At 38.8% G+C, this 21,324-nt stretch overlaps 1 protein-coding gene across 35 annotated transcripts in view; it reads left to right on the top strand.

Annotated features, from left to right (window-relative positions):
* Positions 1–16,690, top strand: part of TENM3 (teneurin transmembrane protein 3) — a 1,284,378-nt gene extending 1,267,688 nt beyond the window's left edge. For all 35 annotated transcript variants that reach the window (XM_030947662.1, XM_030947654.1, XM_030947660.1 and 32 more), the window contains 5 exons: positions 457–692; positions 6,188–6,484; positions 7,674–9,285; positions 11,101–11,231; positions 15,093–16,690. In XM_030947662.1, coding sequence (XP_030803522.1) covers positions 457–692; positions 6,188–6,484; positions 7,674–9,285; positions 11,101–11,231; positions 15,093–15,848 — 3,032 coding nt within the window. In that variant the 3' untranslated portion in view covers positions 15,849–16,690. The remainder of the gene's footprint in view (positions 1–456; positions 693–6,187; positions 6,485–7,673; positions 9,286–11,100; positions 11,232–15,092) is intronic.
* Positions 16,691–21,324: the final 4,634 nt, after the last annotated feature.

The following is a 21,324-nucleotide window of genomic DNA, read 5'->3' as shown; positions in this document are numbered from 1 at the left end:
GTAGAATACTTATGTTATATTAAAAAGGAATCTTGGAAAGAAGATATGGATTTAAAGGGAAATAGGTACAGGAATAGTATGAAGTGATATTTTAGCTTAAAAGCAACTTGTAACATCCCAGCAACCAAATACTCGCAAAAGTGAATAGTCATAGTATGCTTAGGATTAGGCTGAAAATGCCTAATGAAACAGCAGAGAATGTGTTTTGTGCCAGTCCAAAGAACATACTATGAGGATTAGACTTTCTTAAGTGTTTAAGAAACTTTGATGATAGGTCCTAAAGGCATTTTTTTCTCCTCTGGGATACACTTATTCTTAACAATCTCACCCTGTCTCTTTATTACCATTGGGTCAGTTATGTGAAGTCAAGATGTACACATTGCATAAAGTGTCCAGTACAAAGGCAGAGTCTTAATCCATGTAGGTCACCTGGAATTCTCTTTTTGGCCTTTTCAGATCAATTAAGAAATAGTTACCAGATTGGTTATGATGGCTCACTGAGAATCCTGTACGCCAGCGGCCTGGACTCACACTACCAGACAGAGCCACACGTCTTGGCTGGCACTGCCAACCCAACCATGGCAAAGAGAAACATGACCCTGCCAGGGGAGAATGGGCAGAACCTGGTGGAGTGGCGATTCCGGAAAGAGCAAGCCCAAGGAAAAGTCAATGTCTTTGGCCGAAAACTTAGGGTAAGCACACAAGCATCAGTGGTATCTACTGCACTCTCATTAAGGAATGAGGAAATGTAAATACATTCCTGTAGGTATTGCCATCCAGCACCCACAGAATATTCACTGTAGACAAACTGACCGCAGATCGGGAAGTACTTGGTTTAATTACTTCATTTGCTTCATTTATTGGCTATTTTATTTAGTAATTGCTCTTTTCTGTGTGTCATGGTTTAACCCCAGGCAGCAGCCAAGCCCCACACAGCTGCTCACTCAGTCCCCCACCAGCAGGATCGGGGACAATTGGAACACCCAGAGAACTTGTGGGTTGAGATAAAGACAATTTAACAGGGAAAGCAGAAGCCACACACACAAAGCGAAACAAGGAATGAGTTCACTGCTTCCCATGAGCAGGCAGATGTTCAGCCATCTCCAGGAGAGCAGGGCCCCATCACATGTGACAGTGACTTGGGAGGACAAAGCCATCACTCCAAACATCCCCCCTTTACCTACTGAGCAATTGGGGTCACCTGTCCTGGCTGTGTCTGCTCCCAGTCTCCCACACACCCCCAGTCTGCTCTCCAACGTGGCAGTACCAAAAGCAGAAAAGACCTTGGCTCTGTGGAAGCCCTGCCCAGCAAAAATTAAAACATTTCTAGGTTATCAACCCTGTGTTCAGCAGAAATCCAAAATATAGCCCTGTAGTAGCCTGTGTAAAGAAATGCCCCAGCTAAAATCAGCACTCTGTAGAATAAAACTGTTGGGTTTAGCTTGGAATGGCTAAAAAGAATAATTTTCTGCTTTCCTTCACTGTTTTTCTTTCTGGTGCTGAATTAATGTAACTGATTCAGAATCCTGTTTTAAATTATTCTACCATAAGTTAGCATGATCCCTGGGTTGTTTTTTTTTTTTAATTTTAAATTAAAATTGTACTAAGACTTATTCTTACAGTAGAAAAGGTTTAACTGTGTGTGCATGAGGATGGCATATTCCTCTAACATATGTCTTTACCATTTTGTTGGCATTCCTTCTTCCTATATAGTGAGTGAAATACAAGTAGGAAGCAAACTATGATTTATGACAGCCATTTGGTAAAGACAACACAGATTAAGCATTCAAAATTGTGTTGCCAGGAGACCATTTCAAGATCAAAGGTTTGACTTACTATTAGAAATGAACTCAGTTCTTTAAAATAAGGCCTAGGCAGTGTATCAAATGAAAGTAAGTCATTTCAGACCACTTGACTTCTTGCCATTTGAAGTCTTAAAATAGTTTGTATCTTCCGTTGGGACAAGAAAGGAGGAGATGTTGTTATGCAGGTTATATTCCTCTCTACTACTTTCTCTATAAGAGGAATGTATTTTTTTCCAAGAAGGAAGAACAATTATGCACAGAAGCAGCTGCTTAAGAACAATATATTAGTTACTACCTGTGACAGCTATCTTACATTGATAAGGAAGAGGAAAAGGAAGCCATAATTCTGAAGCTCATCCTTGTGGTTCTGGTTCATAGGCATGTCATTCTATACTCCAGTGGTATAATACACCAGCCAAGTCATTTGTGAAAGAAACCCAAGAGAGGTTTGGCAGTGAAACAAATCACCACAAGCACAGTTCTCAGAAGTGACACAAAGTTTTGGCATTCAAGTGCAGTGATGGTAACAGTTAAAAAGAGAAGGTAAAGAAAGTTGTCATGGGCAACTTTAACTTAACACCCAAAAAAAAAAGCAAACACAAGGGAAAGATTCAACAAGATGGGAGGGAAAAAGAAAGATTATAGATTAGGATGAAATAATACTTATTAAATTGTACATAGAAATGGGAGAAGTAGGGCATGTGGAGAATGAGCTAATAAGAGACAAACGCCTCAAAAAAAAAGTGAAGAAACTTGTCAGCAATAAAATAAAAAGAAATTAGAATATTTTGTGAGATTTATTTACATGGAGAGATATTATCAAAATGTCAGTCACGGGTGGATGGGGGGATGTAGGAAAGCAGAAAAAGAAAACAAGAGAAAGAAGAACAGGAATAATTTATGGAGCTCATCATTTCTATGTACAGACAGATATGTCATCAACATTTTTCTGCAAAGAAGACAAATGTAGACAAGAAACAGTGACAAAATGTATTGCCAGTAAGGGTACTCATCTCTGTGACACTCACTGTGTTATACATATGCAGTATCTAATGTTAAAAAGTACACTGTCAGGTACTCTCTTGGTCTTCTATCTTGTTAATATTAGTTCTACCCAGTAGTAGTAATCTTTCTAAAGAAATTAATTAGGAATTATGTTGCCCTTCCTCAACAGTCTTCAGTCAATCTTGCTATTGTTCTGACTTGGTTTGTAATTGTTCAGTAAGCTAGTTCTTCTCTGGAGCCTTCTGTTTGGTCTGTAAGCTGGTTGTGGGCAAAGGTGCTGCCAGTCCACTACATGAAAGAGCCTTTTTAGGGCCTTGGACTGAGGGTCTCAGATACAGGAGCTGGTGTGAACTCTGGCTCAAGGGATGCACCCAGAGCAGACAGGTAACACAGACAAGAGAGCTCACAAGAGGAGTCTCCTCTTGAGACCTGACATACTCCAGGCTATGCAGAGGTCCCCAGTTTTCACATGACCTCTTGAATCTCTCTGTAAGACACAGCAATATATTCCTATTCCTAACAGAGGAATCACAGACAGATTTCATACTTCTCACTGGAAAGAAAAACAGGAATTAAAGTAGAGGAGAATAGATGGAAATATAAATTACTGAAACATATCAGGACAGTAGGTAAGACCATCAAAAGACTCAGTTTTGTGTCATTAAGTGTTTCTGCACTCGAAATTTCCTCGATTACAGTTTGTATCATAAGGAAATCCAGAGGTTTCAAATATATTTGGAGTGTGGTTATCTTGGACACAATAAAAACATTCAACTTTTCCCCTAAAAGTATTTTTCTAGCAGAGATGTTATTAAGAAGCACTTTAGAGGAAGGCAGTGCTTTAGCTGAGATGTATTATTCCGGCCCTACACTGCCCAATGAAACAAGCTATATCACCAAAACTCATTGTTACTCTCATTGCCATCTCTATTGTGAGATTAGGCAAGCACAGCCAAAATTTCACCAAAAGCTCACATGCCTGAAAGCAAGAGCTCTGTCAGCAAAGTCTGAAAGCAGGAAACTGGCTGGAAGAAGTATTTCCTTTCCTTCCCCTCATATCCTGCCCTTACACAGACCAGACAGATGGGAAGTGAAAAGGCAAGGAATGTTATCATCCCAGTTAGCAGCTAGGGCAGTCAGACAGTGGATTAAATATTTTGTTGCAATTTATACAGGAAGGATGTGCTTAGCCAAGAAATTAACCACAATTGCTTGGACATCTGCCTTTAACCATAAAACCACCCTTCTTTCTTTGCCAGTTCAGAAATCAGAAATGTCCGTTTTAACTTCAGTGTCTAATCCCAAGAGGTGGACAAGAAAATTTATAAAAATCATAATTAAATGTAAAATAAGGAAGGGGAGGTGGAGAGAAAGAGAAGGAAAAAAATCAGAGAAGCAAAACAGGCTGGGACATGCAGAGATGAGTGCAGGCAGACACTGGTGAAAAAAAAAGCCAGAGACAAAGGAAATTTAAAAATTAATTTAGGTAAATGAGCTAATGCTAGATGGCAGAAAATTTAAAGAAAAACTCCCTGAAAACAGGTAAAAAAAAAATTACAAAAGAGGAGTTGAATGGAAGCACTTCACATTTAAGTTTAACTTACTTCTAGAATCTGTCTTGTAGCATTAATTTTTCAGATTATATTTCAATAACTTTTGATGGTTCATTAAATAGGTAAAACAGCTATTTTGTATCTCCTAGACTTAGTGTTCTTTACTTAGGAGATTTACATGAAAGCGTGATTATCTTTTTTCCTAAATTGATAGTGCAGATTCTTCTCGTGCCAGTGATTTCATATAAACAAAGAGAAAGGTATTGTACATAAATAGAGAGACAGACTGAGCAAAAGAGAGCACTTGGAGGAACTTTTTTCCTATTTACCTATGACCTATCACCAACACTTTAGTACTTTTTATACCAATAATAAAGGATCTAATTTATATTGATCTCTCTGAAGCTTATTAGCCTCAAGGTTTAAGTACCAACATCCATGGCATGTGGAGTTTTAAAATTTCAGCCTGAAAAATCTTCCAGTCATTTCTTTGGTGTATCCCCATCTATTCCCTTGTTCTTTTCTGAATGTTATTTAGCCATCTTTGTTTACCGTTTGTAATGTATGTATGAGGTACTTGAAACAGAATTTTTTTAAAATTCTTAATACACATAGCTCTCTGTCCATTTCTACCCTACTTCCCACATGTTCACAAAATACAGTGTTGAAAAAAATCTCAGTTATCATTTTTTCACCCCACATGGAACAACTTTAAAAAGACACAGCAGATACGGAAATGGTTTATAGATGAACAAAGAAATCCTTGAGGCCTGTTGGAGAACACTAAAGCACAATTCAGTGCTGAGAGGAATGGAGAAGTGCAAAGATACTGATATAGGAAAAGAAAACCAGACATTTTCATTTTATAAATTCAGAAAGGAGAGCCAATTCAATGAAATTGAAAGTTGACATATTTTGAACACTAAAGGGAGGTGGGGGTGGATTTCAGTGTAAAAGTATTACATAGAAATCACTATCCATCACTTGTACTTTACATATATCAAGAAAAAGTTTTCAACATAAATGTATCTATGGCTTTATTTAATAAAGCCTTAATAAAGGTAAGGCTTTATTTTCAAATCAAAATATTTACAAACTTCAAAGCATTTTCAACTGTTTTTCAATGGTTCAGTAGTCTTCCAGTCATTTATGGCTTTAGGTAGTCAGCTTTAATTAGTCAGTTAACTAGGAGAAAGATATAATCCTCTACTAAGGATTTCAGCCTTATAAATACATTGCAGCAGTGGATAGTATACTGAGTTAAATTTCCACTTGATCCTGAAGGGGAATGCCTATGTTCTAAAAACTGTTTAACCTTAATTTGAAGACCTAACATGCTTTTGAAGCTCTTAATCTTGCATTTGCTATTTTGAAAAATACTTGCTGTGAAGGACTGAGATTCAGTTCTTTCTCTAGCATGATTGTTATGAATTGGAAAAGCAGTTGCTGGGAATATATTTTGACAATAATTTTCTAGATATATTTCAAACTGCTTACAAAAGAACTGGTTTGTATCGAAATGATCCCATTTATTACCAAAGTTTTCAGTACACAGCTTTCAGTATTTCCTTAACAGTTGACTAAGCATCAAGAAAGAAAACATTGCAACAAATTCTGAGCCCTCTCTTCGTATAACCAGACCTTCTAAGGTAGATACTATTATAGTGCCTTAGAGTTATATCAAGAAGTTGCTAAAATACTTTACACATACAGCAAATCAATCACTGTAAATGGTATTTAAAGAATAGCTAGCTTTGTGGAAATAACAGGTGGCTGGGGTTTGAACAGCATGATTTATTGTGTCATTTTGTTTGCTTTAAAAAGGTTAATGGCAGAAACCTCCTTTCAGTTGACTTTGATCGAACCACAAAGACAGAGAAGATCTACGATGACCACCGTAAATTCCTGCTGCGGATTGCCTACGACACGTCAGGGCACCCCACCCTGTGGCTCCCGAGCAGCAAGCTGATGGCTGTCAATGTCACCTATGCATCCACAGGTCAAATAGGCAGCATACAGAGAGGCACGACTAGTGAAAAAATAGAGTATGATGGACAGGGAAGGATAGTGTCTAGAGTGTTTGCTGATGGGAAAACCTGGAGTTACACATACTTGGAAAAGGTAAAGAACACTCAGGTTTTTTAAAATGCTTGGAATGTGCTGAAATTCTGCAGCACCTCACTGCTGCATACAAAGCAAAAATAGGTAGTAGAAGCACATTGCAGTTATTCTAAGTATCAACATGTGATTCCAAGGGGAATGTTTAATTCCACAGATATGTAATCATGCTGTAGGTAATTGCTAGGAATTGATGTGTGTTTAAATTATTTAGGCCACTGACTAACAAGAAGCATCTGCATTTACCTTTTATCTTAACACTTAAAATAAGGTACAGGGACTGTCTGCAGTTCAGTTCAACTGAAAATAATTTGTTTGCAAATGTTCTGCTGTTGTGGGCTTTTTTCACTACCAAGAAAACTGTTTTTTCTAAATAGTTACAGCTGTCAGTTTGTACTTGCTAAATGTTGTAGCATCAAAATAAGGGATAGGCAAAAGATTAGGAATCAATACATATGTAACAATTGCTGAATGATAGCTCTCCTAGAAACATCTGTGAAAATCACCCTTGTGAGAAATGCAGAAAGAGAATCTATATCTTTTAGGGGTTTAAATATAGTTCTGTTGAAGGTGTTGCTCAGCAAATACTGTTTACTAGTTACCACAGACTTAATTTAATCAAGACCTGTGATACATAATAGCCACGCATTAGGAAAATGTCAGAATAATTCAAGTAGCTCCCTTCAATAAGAATAATCAAACTGTTGTTTTGCCTATGTCTCAAAAGCTTACAGAACAAGAACACAGTATTCAGAGATCTCAGGATAGTCAAATTCTTCAAAATCATCTCTAATTGTAAGAGAGAAATTGTATCTCCCATATGTTGTTCTCCTCATGAGTTAATGGCTCTAAGACAGTTTTACTTCTTCCCATATTAAACATGACTTATCTGAATCCATTGACAATCTGCTGTTTAGCTGTGAATGCTTGATAAAAGAGTGATACAGTCATAACAAGTAGCAAATTATGAATGTGGAACTACTAATTACAGAACCCCTTACAATTAGGCATACAAGTAAATTAGGCAGGGAGATGTTAACAACATGTAAGGTCAATGATAACTCAATTAAAGAGGAGATAATTTTCTCAAGTGGGAATGTCACATTTTTGTGAAGAAATAGTATCAGTATTTGGCGGGAGGGGAGATACTGCACCATTTGTCACATGATAAAAATCTGTTCTTAATTTTCAGTCAATGGTTCTTCTGCTCCATAGCCAACGGCAGTATATCTTCGAATATGATTTGTTGGATCGGCTCTCCGCTGTCACCATGCCCAGTGTTGCTCGTCATACCATGCAGACTATCCGCTCCATTGGCTATTACCGGAACATATACAACCCCCCGGAAAGCAATGCTTCTGTTATCATGGACTACAACGAGGAAGGGCAGCTCCTTCAAACTGCTTTCCTGGGGACAAGCCGGAGAGTATTATTCAAGTACAGACGGCAGACCAAGCTCTCAGAAATTTTATATGATAGTACAAGAGTTAGTTTTACTTATGATGAGACAGCAGGAGTCCTGAAAACAGTAAACCTCCAAAGCGATGGTTTTATCTGCACCATTAGATACAGACAAATTGGCCCGTTGATTGACAGGCAGATTTTCCGCTTTAGCGAAGATGGAATGGTAAACGCCCGATTTGACTACAGCTATGACAATAGCTTCAGAGTGACTAGCATGCAAGGTGTCATCAATGAAACCCCATTGCCTATTGATCTCTACCAGTTTGACGATATCTCTGGCAAAGTTGAGCAGTTTGGAAAATTTGGAGTTATATATTATGATATTAACCAGATCATTTCAACAGCTGTAATGACATACACAAAACACTTCGATGCACATGGGCGCATCAAGGAAATTCAGTATGAAATATTTCGGTCATTAATGTATTGGATTACAATTCAATATGATAACATGGGACGAGTGACGAAAAGAGAAATTAAGATTGGGCCATTTGCCAACACCACAAAATATGCTTACGAATATGATGTAGATGGTCAGCTCCAGACAGTTTATCTGAATGAAAAAATAATGTGGCGATACAACTATGACCTGAACGGCAACCTGCACTTGCTGAACCCCAGCAGCAGTGCCCGTCTGACACCGCTGCGGTACGACCTGCGAGACAGAATAACCCGGCTGGGAGATGTACAGTACAGGTTAGATGAGGACGGATTTCTGCGTCAGAGGGGTACTGAAATCTTTGAATACAGTTCAAAGGGCCTTCTTACTCGAGTTTATAGCAAAGGCAGCGGGTGGACAGTGATTTACCGCTATGATGGACTCGGACGACGCGTTTCCACTAAAACTAGCCTTGGGCAGCATCTCCAGTTCTTTTACGCAGACCTTACCTACCCAACCAGGATAACTCATGTCTATAACCACTCAAGTTCTGAAATCACATCTCTATACTATGATCTGCAAGGACATCTTTTTGCCATGGAAATTAGCAGTGGAGATGAGTTTTACATTGCATCAGACAATACAGGGACACCACTGGCTGTTTTCAGTAGCAATGGTCTCATGCTTAAACAAATTCAATACACTGCCTATGGAGAGATCTATTTTGACTCTAACCTGGACTTCCAGCTGGTAATTGGATTCCATGGAGGCTTATACGACCCACTGACCAAACTAGTCCACTTTGGAGAAAGAGATTATGACATACTGGCAGGCCGGTGGACAACACCTGATATTGAAATCTGGAAGAGAATTGGGAAGGATCCAGCTCCTTTTAATTTGTACATGTTTAGAAATAACAACCCAGCCAGTAAAATACACGATGTGAAGGATTATATCACAGGTAAGAGAAGGTTACTTGATTATAGCTTGGGGATGCTGTATCTGCAGGCATCCAGTTTAGAGGGAGTGAGACTGTAAGCAGAAAGGGTCCTCCTGTGATCAGTTTAACACAGCAGCATCACAGAAAATATTCACTGGAAGCTAGTTGATATTTTCCAGTGTAGACTTCTGCAAGACTGCTAATGTAAATTGCTCAATAAGCTCCAGGGCTAGCACAAAGTAATGTGTACACAGCCAGGTGCATGGAAGGAGGAGTAGGATAGTATAGAAAAAGGATTGAACTTCTCTTTTGGCAAAAAAGGTGCTAGCGCACTTACATCCATATCTCAATTCTTAGAGAACCTGTATGCTTTTTGTTGTTCTAGAGTTAGTGACGTGTAGTGTTTTCCATTATTCTACATACCAAAAATCTGACTACACGACACCAGAATTTTGGGGAAAATGTATGGCTCAAATACATTTGATTTTTTTGTATTTGAATTAAATGTAAATAATCCAATTTACACAGACATTGCCAGTCTACAGGAAGGGCTCAGCCCCACTTACTTAGGAGTTGTGAGACTACCACTTAGAAGAGCATCCTGGGAATCAAGTGGGTTTGCATTCATTTAACAAACAGCAGCTATTAAGTGGGTTGCTAGCAGGCTGCCTGGGAGTAAGAATAAAAACAGACCTCTGAATCTGTCCTCTTTTAGCAGCATGTGCTGTAGGGCATGCAGTTAGAATCAGATTCTTTGTGCCATTGAAAATCATGCACTTAGTTCAGAAATTGCCCTCAAAATACAGTTTTGGTTCTTTTCTTAACATCTTTGATGTCTGAAATGCACAGGCAGACACTGCTTATATAAGGTTATCATTACAATTGGTAATTTGGCTGACTGGCAGTTTTAGATGCAGCACCTCATGAGGCATAGCATTTATTTGAAAATGTTAGAAATTATTTTAAGATAAATATCTTTTATTTTTTGTAATTTTTGGAAAAATCTGCTTCCTTATCCCACATATTATGAGCATTCTCAAATAAAAATTATTAGGCTTGGTAAGGAGCACTCTGCCAACCTCTAAGCTTAGTTTTTGTGGAAGATAGTGTAAAAAACCAGAAACAAGGCAGAGCACTCTTTCTTGCCAAACAATTGTTAACTGATTGTTGGCACCCCTAATTTATTTTTAACAGAACATAAAATGTATCATAAATAATGTGATCTAATGATAATTTGGTATCCTGTCTGCTTACTGATCCATTTCATTAGTTTTTCATTTCATCGATCCCACATCATCTTGAAGAGAAGCAGATTTCTCTTGAATCAACAAAAAATATCTGCCAAATCATTTAAAAGGTAATTGGCCATATAGGTGATATTTCAGGAGTAGTTTGAAGTCATTACACACACCAAAAGGCCAGGATGTGCTCTGCAGTACTTTTGTTTTTTTTGGCTTTGTTTAAAAGTATTGATGATGAAGGTATGACATAAAGCATGTTTAACCTGACCATGACATTCCAGTTGGTTTAGGCTGTATGACAAGGAAATCTCCCCTTAATTGTGCTGCCATAATTGTTCTGAAAGTTACCAAGGCCATCAGAACCTGATTGCTGAATTCTGCAATACCTTTCAACTGAGCCTAGTACAACTCTTATATGGAATAGACATTTTCTTTTAAGTTTAGAACTGAACGTTTGCTGTATAGGTTTGCTGTTTCCATACAAAAAGAAATCAACTATGCTAAAATCTATTGTATGTAAAAAGGGCGTGGTTGCAAAATACAGAACAATTCTAATATTTCTCTCTCTTTTTTTCTTATAATTATTCCCTTTCAGATGTTAACAGCTGGCTGGTGACATTTGGCTTCCATCTGCACAATGCCATCCCTGGCTTCCCTGTTCCAAAATTTGATTTAACAGAACCTTCTTATGAACTTGTGAAGAGCCAGCAATGGGAAGACATACCAGTAAGAAACAAAACTAAACATGCAAATTGAACAAGATAGAATGTTCCCTTCCCTTCAGATCTTAGAAGGCATGGATAATTCTGACAGCCAGGGTTTTTTACTAAGTTCAATCCAAACTTAGTACCTTTATCTAGTTTAAGAAATTACAAGTGGAGGGTTTATTATAGATTTGCTAAGTTAGGTACTATTTTATAGAAGCTTTTGTTTGCTTTTAGCAATTATAAAAATTTTAAAAGACAATAATCAATGAAAAGTTTTAAGATGCTCTAAAGATGTCTAATTTTCATAGCAAAAACTACAGAGATTATATTTTTACTAACATTCTGCCTGAAGACTGTAACAGAACACTGCAGTAAAAAAAAGATGGTGAAATAAACAGAAGTGATATAACATACACATACCAGGCACCACTATACTTTTGCTTATTTTTAATATTAACCGTGCGTTATGGACACCATGTGTTATATGTAAAGATAAAATCCTGAAACTGAAATTACCTGAGGCAAATCCTACTATATCACATAAAACTCAGGTGCTTATGAAGTTCTTTGAAAGCAAAAAAAAAGAACTTTCATCCTGAAAACCTGCTGCGGTTTTAAATAATGAAAGACATGCATGTGGAAGTAAAATCTATGTCTGCCATTTAAGAAAATTGTATTTACAAATTAGGCTTACTCAAAGATCAAATACCTATGCCCTCAAAAATCCTATGGTTTTTGCTTTAGAATGAAGCATTAAGAGACACTAAAATGGATGATCCCATTCTAAGCAGTCAAAGAAAAGATCCCTTTTTACAGGAATCATGATAGAGAATGTTACAAAAATTAAAAATGATACAAACTTTAAAAATCCTACAACCTAATGTAGATCAAAAGTCCTTAGAACAGTGGCCCAGCAGAAGGGAACATATGGAAGCAAACTTTGCATTCAGGAAGTTAGTTAGTTTGTTAGTTTGTTCTTTTTTAAAGCAAGGAATTGAATAATAGGGAGAAACTTTAGAGCCCAGCATGAGATTAGTGTCTGCCATGAGCAACAAAAGCAGTGAAGGAGGAGCATGGCAAGCACTCAGTTGTATTGGGAGATAAGAGATGTGACATCAGGCATGGCTGTGAAGAATGATCAGAGGTTGTTTAGGTCTCAGAGTTAGATCTCAAAGGCTAAAGAATGAAATCATCCACTAACACCAGCAAAGTCATACCAGGAATAGAACCAGTCTGGTCAAAGAGATGAGGGCAGACAGCTAGTTGTCAAAAATCTTTGGGAGAGAGCTCAATAACATGAGGAATGCCAGGAGCACCTTACATGACAGAGCGAGAAGGGTGTGATAGGAAAACAAAGATTAAAAATTCTCATGTAGGAAGAAGCTGTAACTCTGATATTCACTGGTAAACAAGCAAATGCAGAAGGAGGCAGAAGTAAACACACAAACCACTTGGTATTTTGAAACATTCTGGAGTGAATGAGTTTTACTGAGCTCTGAGGATACGTGTTAAAAAAACAAAACTTGGTCATTATGAAGTTGCTATAGCATCTTGCTGCTCTCACTAATGATTGCTGTCTACAATATATTTTGTGCCCAATAGCTTTCATGTAGGATTTACAACAGCTGAAATCCATACTCATTAGCAAATGCAGACCAAAATCTGCCACATTCAAGAAGAATGGAGAGTCCAAGTTAATTCATAATTCCCTTAGGAGTTATCCCCTCCAGTACCCTTGTGCAAAACAGAGAAGCCTTTGCGAACTTTTTGCCAAGCTTTGATCAGCAGCAAGGCTGAATTAAGGTTGTATGAATCTTAATGACTCCAGTTGGTCTCCCATCCAGAAATTTAGGAAAACAAAGCAGGCTTTTGACTCATTTGACAGCAGTGAATCAAATGGTTTAAGCAGTATTTTACTGAAAGGAGAAGGGGTCAATTGGAAGATAAACTGGATCATTATCAAAAACCAAATACTCATTTTCTAAAGTGCAGCCAAAGCTATTTAAATCTTTGTTTCCTGCTGAGGCAACTGCCAGGGCAGCTGTCTGCTCCCCACCTCTATCAGAACAGCTCGTTCACAGCTTGTTGCTGTTAAAGCCCAGGGTTAGACCAATAAGATGTGTCTATTCTGCACAGTTTTGAGGTCTCATCCCAACCACAGCTGACCCTGTGATTTGAGCTGTCCTGCTATCTAGGTGCACTAGCTAACCATTCCTGCTAGCTGCTCCTGCTCTTTCAGCTGTCCAGGCTAACCACTGTAGTTATGCTCACAGGTCCCATTACCCAGCCATTCTCTCTTTAATAAGAGTGCATCTGGCATAGTGGGCTACACACAGCTCTTCCATGACATTCTGCTATCCTAGCTTTCCCATTAGACTGGCGTATCGGTTCTTTTCATACATTGCCCCTTGTCTTTGCTAGCTATGAACAAAACACTGCTGTATGCAGGGTTGCACCCATCTAAAGCTCTTGGGGAAAAGCTCTTTCAGGGAGGAAGGTGATGCTTGAAGTGAAATGGAAGGTCAAGCAGCCCAACTGGCCACAGTCTTTTCACACGTCCCCTTTTATCAGTTTTTGGAAGTACTTGCAAGAAAGGGTGTCAACCCCCAGTATTCCACCTCACTGGTTCATACCATTAGCCTCCCTCTCTTTTACTGTAAAGACTGTCATTACAGTTTGATTTCCCTCATTTCTTTAGCAGCTTGAGGGATTATGAGAGCCTCCCTGCAGTTTGGTCTCAGGCTGCAGCTACTTGAGAGACTCTTATCTCCTGACTCAGAGTAAAGAAAGGTTTGCTCCAATTCTAAAGCACAGCTTCATAACCTGCCAAAATCTCCTCAGTTTGACTGGACTCATGGTACACAGGAATCATAATTGAACAAGCTCAGAGGAAGAGATGCCATCACAGTAAGATGACACTGTAGTAAGACAGCTCTTACCTGTATAACATGACATTGGCTGGCAATGTGCACTGGCAGCCTAGAAGGTCAATCCTGTCCTGGGCTGCATCCAAATTAGCAGGGCCAGCAGGGCAAGGGAAAGGATTTTGCCCCTCTACTCTGCTTTTGTGAGACCTCAGCTGAAACACAACATCCAGCCCCAGGGCCCCCAGCACAGGAATGACATAAACCTGTTCAGTGAAGTCCAGAGGAGGGCCACCCAGTTGATCAGAGGGATGGAGTACCTCTGCTATAAGGAAAGGAATTGGGATTGTTCAGCCTGGAAAAGAGAAGGCTTTTAGGTAACTTAGATGCAGTCTTCCAGTACCTGAGGGAACTTACAGGAAAGATGGGGTAAGACTATTTACAAGAGCAGGTGGTGACAGGACTAGGGAGAATGGGTTCAAATTGAAAAAGAGTAGGTTTAGATTACATATTAGGACAAAAATCTTTATTGTGAGGGTGGTGAGGCCCTGAAACAAGCTGCCCAGGGAAGTTGTGGGTGCCCTGTCACTGAAGGTGTTCAAGGCCAGGTTGGATGGGTCTTTGAGCAACCTGGTCTAGTTGAAAGTGTCCCACAGCAGGGAGTCGGAACTAGATGATTTTCAAGGTCTCCTTCCAACCCAAACCATTCTGTGATTCTTGTGGTTATGTATTGGTATTGTAGGTCTGTCCTGTGCAGCCCAGTAAGTAGCCTCTGAAGTTAAAGCCGATTTTTGTGCAGGTTCTCAGGGAGACAAAGAGTAAAAGCAGTGAACATTAGCAAAATAGTCTTGTAACTCAGCAGAACAAGCACTATGCAGATCTAATTAACTCCTTGGCACTGTCAGTTGTGGCATATCCTGTTGTTGTCCACGGGCAGCACACCAAGAAATCCTGGCTGTTTGGCATTTAGGGGGCTACAGATGGCTGGTAAAACTTCTGTCTGTTCTTGTTTACAGCCAATTTCTGGAGTGCAACAACAAGTGGCGAGACAAGCAAAGGCTTTCCTTTCCCTGGGAAAGATGGCAGAAGTGCAGGTCAGCAGACGGAAATCCAGCGGAGAAAAGTCGTGGCTGTGGTTTGCCACGGTGAAGTCTCTGATTGGCAAAGGGGTGATGCTCGCTGTCAATCAAGGCAAAGTGCAAACAAACGTGCTCAACATTGCTAATGAGGACTGCATAAAAGTGGCAGCTGTTTTGAACAACGCTTACTACCTAGAAAACTTGCATTTCACTGTGGAGGGAAAGGACACGCACTATTTTATCAAGACCACCTCCCCTGAGAGTGACCTTGGGACACTGAGGCTGACGAGTGGCCGTAAGGCCCTGGAGAATGGCATCAATGTCACTGTTTCCCAGTCCACCACTGTGGTGAACGGCAGGACTCGTAGGTTTGCTGATGTTGAGATGCAATACGGCGCTCTAGCGCTTCATGTTCGCTATGGCATGACGCTCGATGAGGAAAAGGCCCGGATACTGGAGCAAGCCAGGCAAAGAGCTCTTTCCAGTGCCTGGGCCAGAGAACAACAGAGAGTAAGAGATGGAGAGGAAGGCGCCAGGTTGTGGACAGAAGGAGAAAAGAGGCAGCTGCTAAGTGCTGGAAAGGTACAAGGATACGATGGGTACTATGTACTCTCTGTGGAGCAATATCCAGAATTAGCAGACAGCGCTAACAATATACAGTTCCTCAGACAAAGTGAGATAGGAAAGAGGTAACACACTGGCTTAGCTCAGGCTGCCAAAGAGACTGTGTACCAGTGTCTTCTAAAAAGGAGACTAAACTGTTTTGCTGCATTACTACTTGAGCCTAAGCTTACATCTTTGCTCAGATTTTTTCTGTAGCACAATCCAGACTCTGTAACAAAAAGAGCGCCTTCCAGAAGAATGATACTGCTAATGACAAAACTTTTTTTTTCTCAATGACCTTAAAGGTGATCTGCTTTAAAGAATATGTTTACATATGCATATCGCTGCACTCAAGTTGGACTGAAAAGTATTAAAAAAAAAAAAGAAGAAAAAAAGAAAATTAAAAGGCCTACAGATTTTGCAACAGGCTGTTTCTTTGAGGCACTGTATTTAATTAAGATACAGACCCATACAGTGTTTCCAAATAGTACTGAATTGTTGACCTTTGCTTACAAGAAGTAGTCTCTCTCTTTCTCTCTCTCTTTTTCTCTCTTTCTCACTGCATAGGATGTGGTATATATCTGTTAATTTTAAAACATGGGGCAAAAATTACTGTTTATAGACAACCCAACTGCATTAAACTGTGCTGCTTTCTAAAAGGACATTGGCACAAGTGACTTATGCTACCATGGGAATTTAATAATGGATTTTACATGCTAACATGGTTTGCCTTGGGGGGAAAACGGCAAGTAGAATCCTTGTTGCATATAAGCAAAGGAAACCCTGATTTTTTTGTAAATTATGTGAGACAAGTTGTTTATGGATTTTTATATGAATTACAATTTACTGTACATCAAATATTAGTCTCAGAGGAGTTAATTTATGTAAAGTGTTTAAAAAAGTTTATACTTAAAAATAAAATGATAAAAACATGTGCTGTGTGTGATTTTTTTTAAAGAAAAAGGAATTGCACCTTTTATGTTATAGCTGTACAGTATAAAGGATTATATTGTAGAGATATAACAGTGATGACTAATGTCCAAAAGTGTTAATATTTTTGTATTAGGTTTAAAGCTGTGCATCTATCACTCTGCTGATAGGATGGGACACTCCACAAAGTGGCTGGCTGAATCAGACCACAGCTCCCTCCCCTCCCTCTCCTGTCACCCAGGCCAGTGCCACTTCATCAGTCATTGTTAGAAGGCACAGTAACCAAATAAGTCTCATTTAGTATGATGGAAGACTTTAATAGGTTGGGGTTTCCTTGTCTTTTTCCAGCCCTAATGTAATAAATGGACATTTACTCATACCAGGTGGGGTTTCTGTTGGTTTTTTAGAAGCTTTGTTTCACAATGGAGGAATTGTGTCTCAGGTGCTTGGCAAATTGTATGTAGAAGAAGAAGAAGAAATGATGTAGTTTCATCCAGTTATGTCAACTTTGTCTTCTGTATAATACAGCTCTTTTAGGTGTTAATAACTCCAGATAGAAGAAGCGTACCTCTGACCTGATGCTACAGAATTGCTCTTTAGGCAGGCAGGCTGTTCAGTAGGTTCATCTCCTGGCCTTCAGCTGGCAGACCAAATCTCATTACTGTGAACACAACCTGGGGATGGAGAGGAAGGTCCAGTTCTAGTGCCTAGTCTGCATCTCCACACCACTGCATAGATTTGGCATGCTCTGCTCCAAGGCCCAGTATATTTGCTGCAGGAAGAACTCAAGTGTGCAGCTGGTTCCTTATAGGAAGCCTGTGGTGGCATCTATGGCATCTGTTCTACATCTTGGCTGAAACCATTCTTAGAGCTTTAGTCTCATGAGCACTAAATTCAGCCACAAAAATAAATATTTTTAAGATGAGACTAAATTGGGGGTTTTGATGTTCATTGAAATATACACAGTATTTCTATCCATGTATTATAATGACAGAACATAGTAAGTGAACGTGTCTTAACTATGAATGGTTCAAGTGGATGTAATAAAAATAGTTTTCTAACTGCTTTGTATTCTGAGAGTCTATGGTATTACATACTCTAAATTGCACATTAGGATTGTTTGATAAACAGATTTGAATTTCTCCCAGCCCAGTTGCTACCGAATCTACAGTATCAGTGCTATTACTGTATGTGTGTATTTGGTAGAGCATACAGAACTAATTACACATATAATGAATGCTAATCATCTATTAGAATTAAAGCACAGATTAGTTGTTAGTACATTTACCCTTGAAGCTTGAGGGCCCTAAATTTAGAGAGGATGGTATTTCAGACCCCAGAGGTGTGTCATTGAGCTACATATTCTTTTTAAAAGATGTAAAATGCTAGGTGTTTGCAGTTCTGTTGGGTGGCTCTTCCACAGCACTGTATTTAGCATGCTGTAAGTGCTCTCTGTTGAAATAGGCTCATATTCTAAATTATGTCCAATGTTTCTGTTCTGTTTGAATATGAAAAGCTTGTATAACATGTCAACATTGAAATATATCTTCTACTTGACGCATACAAGTCCCTTCTCCTTTGTTCTGGCACCAATAAACAACAAATTATAGTATCTGTTGGTGATCATTTTAGATACAGTCAAATCAAGCCAATTAGTGGCCTTGTTAGTAGGTATAATGAGCCTATTTCTTGCTAAAAAAGACTTGTGATCTGGACATGTTCCTGCAGGAAATAGTGACCTTGGGGAATATAGAAACAAAAGATCTTTTTAAAGAAAAAATATGCATAATTAAAGAAGCATATTACAAAAATAAGAAAAAAAGAAAGGAGATTCTAAGTATTTTAGACAATGCCAGTCAAAATGCTATCCTGATATTTTGAGATGTATATTTCGTCTGATTTGTATTGTTCTTTTAATTTGCCTTCTTAACTTTATATGTGTCCTGAATTTTCCACAAATTGATAACTATAGATTGCATCTAGGCTTTCCAATAAAAGCCAACCCAACGTGTGTGTGTGTGTGTGTTTATATTTGGGTTTTTTACTTTGTATGTCAGATACTGCACCTGTGCTGCCGCTTTTCTCGTATCGAAGAAACATAGTGATCCCCTTGTACTCCTATTGATTCATTTGCTTCACAGTTGGCAGTATCTTTTTTTGACTCTATCCAATGGCTTCATCTGCTAACTCAGCAAAGTGAATTACCCCATGGGATCTCTCAGGGGGCCTACTTTAGAGAAAACATTAAATATACCTCCACAAAGCCCAATCTTTCATAGATAAGGAAAGCCAAAGAACAAAAACATCACTTAGAACTGTTTTCTCTCTTATCCTCCTGAGTAAAAATATGACAAAAATCACTTGATTATAAAGAATTAGATTGGCACTGGTAGTTTCATATATACACAGAAGAGATCCTTCAACCTGCATTTAGGCCTCCTTTGCAGAAACTGCTGACTTCAGCACAGGTCTTTGTCAAGAGACTGCTTTCATTTTAGTTGGAACAGGCAGACTTCACCACACTCACTTTGTAGTGACAACCTTGCGTTGGTAACATGTTGATCCAGCACTAATCAGGTCACTGCTTCACTAACTATGGCCTAATTTTGTTATTTAAGAAAAAAAAAAGGCAATAAGAGATCTTTGTATGTTCACACTTGGGAGGTGAGAGATTTGCATTTGACAAGGGGAGAAAAAAATGCCAGTTACCACTGCCACTCTTCTGAGGCATTTCTAAAGTGATGGCTGAAAGGCTGTAAAAGAAAAAATGCTACATAAAATAACAGTTAAAATTGTCTATGAGAGAATAGGCTGCATTTGCAGAGAATCAGATGACAAAATGCTAGAGTTCTGTTTCCAGAAAAAAAAAGAAGGGAAAAGCTTCTCAAAGTGTTGATACCTTGATATACTGCTATGTCCAGAAGGGCAGGCTATGGCTTTACATATGAGCAGCTTGAGAACCTTTAAGAAAAAGCAGAAGAAACTCATGCATAATTCTTTGGGGATGGCAAAGCAGAGGCACTCATTAGAAACAGCTTCTAAGCAGCTTATTAGAAGCTGCTTATTTGACACTTATTAGAAGCTGCCAGGGTTAAAAATAAGCCAAAGCACAGAGCATCATCCCACAGCATAAACTGAACAGCACAGACACAGTGATATCCTACCCCTAACTGCAAAGCCATATCCACACCCACCAAACTCTAATCAGCTTCTCATCTACAACCAATCAGTGCTAAGGACTAAAGAATAAGACACAAGCCTTATAAAATTAAACTGATCTTTATACACAAAAGTTGCTGGGGCTTAGTGATATGAAACAAAAAAAGACAAACTAAAAGTGCTAAAAAACAAAATGTAAACTAGTTAATTGATGAGTATGTGCCAATTCTTCCCCGGGGAAAAAAGGAACACATGGTCTATAGCTGTCATGCTGACAGAGCTTAAGACTTCATTTTTTACCTCTGAAGTTTTTAGCTTTGTGGCAGACTGACCACGTAGGACAAATTTAACTGTGTGAGTACCTAGGCTTGATCTATTCAAAAAGTCAAAATACAAATAATAGGTAAGTCCCTGCTCATCCCCCCCAGCCCATTTTTTAGCAGAAGTAACATAAATAAGGATGCCAAGTCTTAATTAAGTGCACCACGAAAAGCTGAAAAAAATGCAGCTTTTCTGTTCACCCAACCCAGAAACCTGAGTATTTGTTATGGACCACTAAAAGTGTCTTAGGCCTTTCAGGGGGAAGAGATGGTGGAAATGTTTATTTGTTACGCCATCTCCTAATCACAAAATAGAATACTGGCAATTGCAGGTGGTATTGTGAGGGACAAGAACATGCTCTCTAGAGCTCTGGCACAATCTGCCCTGCTTTAATAACCAGATATGCTGGGGACAACAGGGTAGGGAGAGCAAAAGGAAGGCTGCCCTTAGGTGATCTGAAACACAACAGTGAGAATGAAGTCACACAGCACCACACAAATAGTGGCATGAGGATTATAAACTGCAATATTCTTTGTATGCATGTCTTTTTAAAAAAATTCTTCGCCTGATTTCTAGTATCACAAATGTATGCAATTCTGAGCAGTGCAAGCATGACATAAAATGCATCAATAAGTAAAGATAAATATGCTAAATATGGGTCCCCACTTCGAAACAAAGCAAGCCAAGCAGTAACACCATCCCTTTCTTTAAGTACATGAGAGACTTATATGCAATTTAAAAGGTGAAAAATAAGCATAATATGATGGCAGCTCATTAAAGTGACATGTTGTCACAGAATCTGCTTTATTGCTGGTAGACTCTCTTGCTGTTAATTACTATAACTTTGTAGGTAAATTGAGTTAACCTTTTAATTTACCAAGTTCAAATTCCATCATTGAGGAATATAAGTTTCTAGACATGCATACAATTTTTTCCCTACTATTAAATAAGTCAATGCTATAGTAACATAATTATGCAGCTTAGAGTTAATGGTTCCCACAAAGCTGTCTTAATAAAGCCTTTTGGGATTCAGGAGGAAAAGGAAGAAATTCAGAAACTAAGAACAAGGCTGGAAGGCGACAACATGCTTCAACTGGCTCTAGTTACTCAATCACACTTAAGCTGTCTGAAGACAGCAGGGTGAGTGCCATGCATT

This window comes from Camarhynchus parvulus, chromosome 4 (assembly GCF_901933205.1).
Source record: "Camarhynchus parvulus chromosome 4, STF_HiC, whole genome shotgun sequence".
Classification (NCBI taxonomy): Eukaryota; Metazoa; Chordata; class Aves; order Passeriformes; family Thraupidae; genus Camarhynchus; species Camarhynchus parvulus.
The sequence above is the reverse complement of the archived record's forward strand: the minus strand, read 5'-3'. Positions and strand labels throughout refer to the sequence as shown.